This window comes from Centruroides sculpturatus, unplaced genomic scaffold, assembly GCF_000671375.1.
Source record: "Centruroides sculpturatus isolate CEXI.00-Female unplaced genomic scaffold, Cexi_2.0 scaffold6, whole genome shotgun sequence".
Lineage (NCBI taxonomy): Eukaryota > Metazoa > Arthropoda > Arachnida > Scorpiones > Buthidae > Centruroides > Centruroides sculpturatus.
In genome coordinates this window covers 619141-623870 of record NW_019384869.1, presented here as the reverse complement: position 1 = coordinate 623870, position 4730 = coordinate 619141, and the positions used below count along the sequence as shown (strand labels likewise).

At 29.5% G+C, this 4730-nt stretch overlaps 1 protein-coding gene across 1 annotated transcript in view; it reads left to right on the top strand.

Moving 5' to 3' along the window:
• Positions 1-294: 294 nt before the first annotated feature.
• LOC111630853 (trichoplein keratin filament-binding protein-like) overlaps positions 295-4730 on the top strand; it is a 23005-nt gene continuing 18569 nt past the window's right edge. Inside the window, exons 1-2 of the mRNA XM_023375017.1 lie at positions 295-415; positions 2484-2550. Of these exons, the coding sequence (XP_023230785.1) occupies positions 384-415; positions 2484-2550 (99 nt within the window). The 5' untranslated portion in view covers positions 295-383. The remainder of the gene's footprint in view (positions 416-2483; positions 2551-4730) is intronic.

The window sequence follows — 4730 nt, the reverse complement described above, 5'->3', positions numbered from 1 at the left end:
CAGTATGGTGCATGCTGCATACTGAAGTCTGTGAAAGCCAGCAACCCTCTAATATCTAAATCAATACCTCAATGTGTACAAACTGTCATTTGTGCTGGAGAAAGTCTGGCATGCTATTAGTAGATGTCTCTAATGTTTTGATCAATTGGTCATATATGTAATACTTATATATAAAAGTGTGTAGTATATACACAATACATTTTTCTAAAATTTTGTTTAAAACTTAGTATATTAAGTTTTTTGAAACATTGATTTGTTAAGATTTTGTTCAAAACTTTTCATCAATTTTGTTCGTCTTATAGATTCAGTTATTGAAAAATGAAGGATTGACATTTATCAAGAAAGAAAAACAAATTAGTGAATTGAGAGAAAAATATTATGAAATGAAAGATTTTAGAAAGAAGAAAGAAATTAGGTTTGTGTGTCTAGTTCTTAAAAGTATGATGATTACTTCATAATAATTACATAAAATTTAATTTAGAAGTTATATTTAATCAACTTTAAATCAATAAATGAACTTTGGATATTTTTTGATTAAATTGTTAAGTAAAATACAGTGGGTGATCGGTTAACAAACATAATCCATTCCAAGACTGTTCGCTATCCAAATTGTTTGTTAACTGATTATCGATTTACCATAGGTTTCTATGGGAATTTGATTAATTTGTTCTGGAGACTCCCAAAATAATAAAAAATATATACTTTCTTACTACGTTTATTCATATGTAATAATAAAAATACATATATACACGATCTTGCATTTTTATTAGTCATGTTTTTTCTGTTTGTGGGGGTTAAAGAATCTGCCCAATGTCGATTGCTTTTCTGTCTTCTTCATGATTTTTCAGAAGTAATTAATAGCATTGTAATTGTAGAGATCCCTTGGCCTATTAACCTAAACCTGGTTTGGATGCCATTTTAAGACCGTTGTTCTGACATCCTCCCACTTCTTCAAAGGATCTTTAATAGCAGATGTCGGCATAAATCTGCATTTTCAGAAGAAAACGTAAAAGAATTGTTTCTGTCAGAAATATAAAAGGCTGGAATTACAAGGGGATAGTTTCAAAGTTTGGGGGGAATACTATCCGATCAGTATATACTGGATAGAACATCGATGTCGACGTCTCCCGTGCTCTGAAAAGTTTTGAATTGTTGCCTGAAGACAAAGGAAGACCAATCGGTATTCGTTATTTTACGTCGCTTCTTCTTGTGTTTGTTCAGTGAAGTGTTTGTTGTCCGATCATAAAAATCTTTCGCGAAAGTGTTCGTTAACTGATTTGTTCATTAACCGATCACCCACTGTATAAAATAAATTATGATGATAAAAGTAAGTTTAGGCTATACATTATTTATATATTTATACTTTATATATACACTGACTGATCAAAACATCAGAAACAGTAGTGAAGGGATGTGTAAGTTTTAGTAGAGTTTAATGTATAACTAACTCAGGGTATGTATAGACAGACATCTAGCTTTCTTGACAGTGTATCACAAACAACAAAACTGGATAAACATGGTGATCTTAGCAACTTTGATAAACACATTGTCAACACAAGACAGATGGATCATTCTAGCTCTGAAGTGACAAAACCTCAGGGTTTTCAAGGGCAACCATATCAAGGATCTATTGCACCAGTACTCAGCAAGCAAACAGTGGCCCCATGGATCATTGGTGACCAGGGGCAACAGAAACTGTTCAGACTGGTATAGGGTGATCAATGGATGACAGTGGCACAGATCCACATGCAGGCTCAATGTCAAGGCCAATAGACAGTATGCATGCTGTTAGACAGTATGGTGCATGCTGCATACTGAAGTCTGTGAAAGCCAGCAACCCTCTAATATCTAAATCAATACCTCAATGTGTACAAACTGTCATTTGTGCTGGAGAAAGTCTGGCATGCTATTAGTAGATGTCTCTAATGTTTTGATCAATTGGTCATATATGTAATACTTATATATAAAAGTGTGTAGTATATACACAATACATTTTTCTAAAATTTTGTTTAAAACTTAGTATATTAAGTTTTTTTATAATAGTTAAGTTATATGTAATCATAACCATGTCCACTATAATTTGACATAGAATAATAGATTTATATTTGAACATATTTGTTTATTATATTTATTTAATAGATTTATATTTGAACATATTTAAATAAATATGTTCAAATATAAATCTATTAGTTTTTTTTATGTCAAATTATACTGTAATTAAATTTATTTTTATTTTAAACAGAAATAAAACAATATATAAATTTAGAGTCCTTTTAGTTTTATAATTAACGATTTTTTTTTTCATTTAAAAATGTTATTTAAATGTGATACAATAGAAATAAAAATTTGCATTAATTTAAAAACTTAATAGTTTAATGTAACTGTAATGATTTTATCATAAAGTATTTGACTTTGGGATTATTTATTTTATGATTAATTTTGATAATAAGGTATAAAATACCAATAATATATTTTATTTATAGCATTGCAATGATGAAGAAATCTAAAAATAGATTGAGACAAAAAGCATTAGATATAGAAAATGAATTGGTATGTATTTACATTTATTATTATTTACTGGCATTTTTGGTATTTATCAACGTCAATTTATTTCAATGCTAATTTTTTCATTTATAATTATGATTTTATGATTGTAGAATTAATATTGTTCATAACTATATATCATTTCGCATTTGTATCAATACATTTAATTTCAAGAAAGCTTAATCTTGAAATTAAATAAAAATATTATAAGATTTGATTTGAAGATTATAATAATTATATGCTAGATAAATGTTGTTTTGACGTAAATTAGAATATAATTGTGTGGTATATAATGTACAGTACATATTTTGATTCAACGTTTTTACAAATATATATAAGCATATGTTAAACTGTCATATCAACAAATAATATTTAATATCAAGATGAGAATTTTATTACAGAAATATACAAATACTGATGAATAAATATACTGAATAAATACTATTTTTCCATGTAATATAAATATACAGTGTAACCTCTATATTCATCATTAATCTGTTCCTAAGGACCTAACGAATATGGAATATGATGAATATAGAAACAATTTTTCTCATAATAAATAACTGATATTCAATTAATCCGTTTCCATCCTGAAAAAAAGATACAAAAATAAAAATTATGTTATTTGTAAAACTATATCTTTATTATACTAAATAAATACAGTATAGTTGTAGAAGGAGAAGAACAGTATTATTGTTTAGAAGAAGACATATCAATTAAAACATTAGGCAATTCAAATTATGATCATGGGGTCTGTTTTGCCAATGATTTAGTAGCACTCAATTTAATAAAGAACTTGTCCAGTGTTGTGTGTTTTTGTCTGCTTTTTAAAACTTTTCTGAAGTAGGCAATTATGTTATCATTGAATATATTTGTATTTTGGTTGACTATAGCAACATTTGGATGCCACTTTGGGGTGATTGGAACTTGGTTTCTCGCATTGATTATTTTTCAATAATTCAACAACACACACAATGATCACACAAAGCAGACTGATTAACTAACAGCTAGCTAACATGGCTAGCTGATCGGCGCAGGCATGCAATTGTAGTGCCACTTCTGGTGTTGGGAATGATGACGAATACAGAAAATACTGACGAATATGGAAAAATAAAAAAGTCATCAAAATGTGACGAATATCAAATATTATGAATATAGAGGTTCCACTGTATGGCAATTTGCACATTTTTTTTAAAATATCCTAGTTATTGCTATGCCAGTAAATCAGTATTCAATAAATTTATTACTTCACATTAGCAATCATTTCTTTATCATTGCATATTTTCTTTTTCTTCTTTGTATGGACATTGATTCTTGTGGAATTTCATGTGCATGAAGAACCAATATCAAATTAAGATTTTAAGATAAAAAAGAACAATAATTCATGTTCATATATCAAGTGATTGTAATTAAAGTACCCTATTCATTATTGTCTAGAGAGATATTTAGTAGTCCAACTGTAACCAAATCTGGTTGTAAGGAACCAAGTCCAAACGTTATTTTTATTTACTTTTATTTTGCTTATTATTCTATTTTTGTTTGGGGCTTATGTTTTGTTAGGACGAAGGTTTCCTCACCATTCACCTTAGTAACTTAAAAATAGAAGAAAAACCAACTCACCAACGAAAGAAAAGCGCCGTAGAAAAACTCGCGCACACTTGTGCTTCCCGAGCGGAAAAAAGTAAGTCCGCACCGAGAAAAGGGGGGGAGACCCCACAAGCATGAATTAGGGACTCGCTAAACCTTAAAGAATAAAAACGTCCCGAAAATTGTGAAAAAGAATAATGTAAAAGGTTAACGAGTAATTGTCGTAAATAGGCTGCCAGAGAAACGAAAAAAGTTTATTGTTAGCGTTAAGTATGTAAATGAGGAGAGTGATCTCATTTAGAATTGTGACATCACCTCACACTATAAATTCCGAATCTCAACTGAAGATGGACGAGGTGAATTCCTGATAGCAACGAGCTTTGGTGAGCTTAGTAGCAGTGAACGAGAGAGGTGTTCGATAGGATCAAATAGTTCCAAGGCGATTTTGAAGTTATTCGATTTATGGATCGACGATTATAGAAAGTCTTGAGAGTTTGAGGAAATAGGTTCCTAGTATATTGAGGTGACGATTAGGATCTTTAATTTATAAGAATTATTGTTTATAAGTTAATTCTTTGATTTTGTCGAATTCCAAAGGG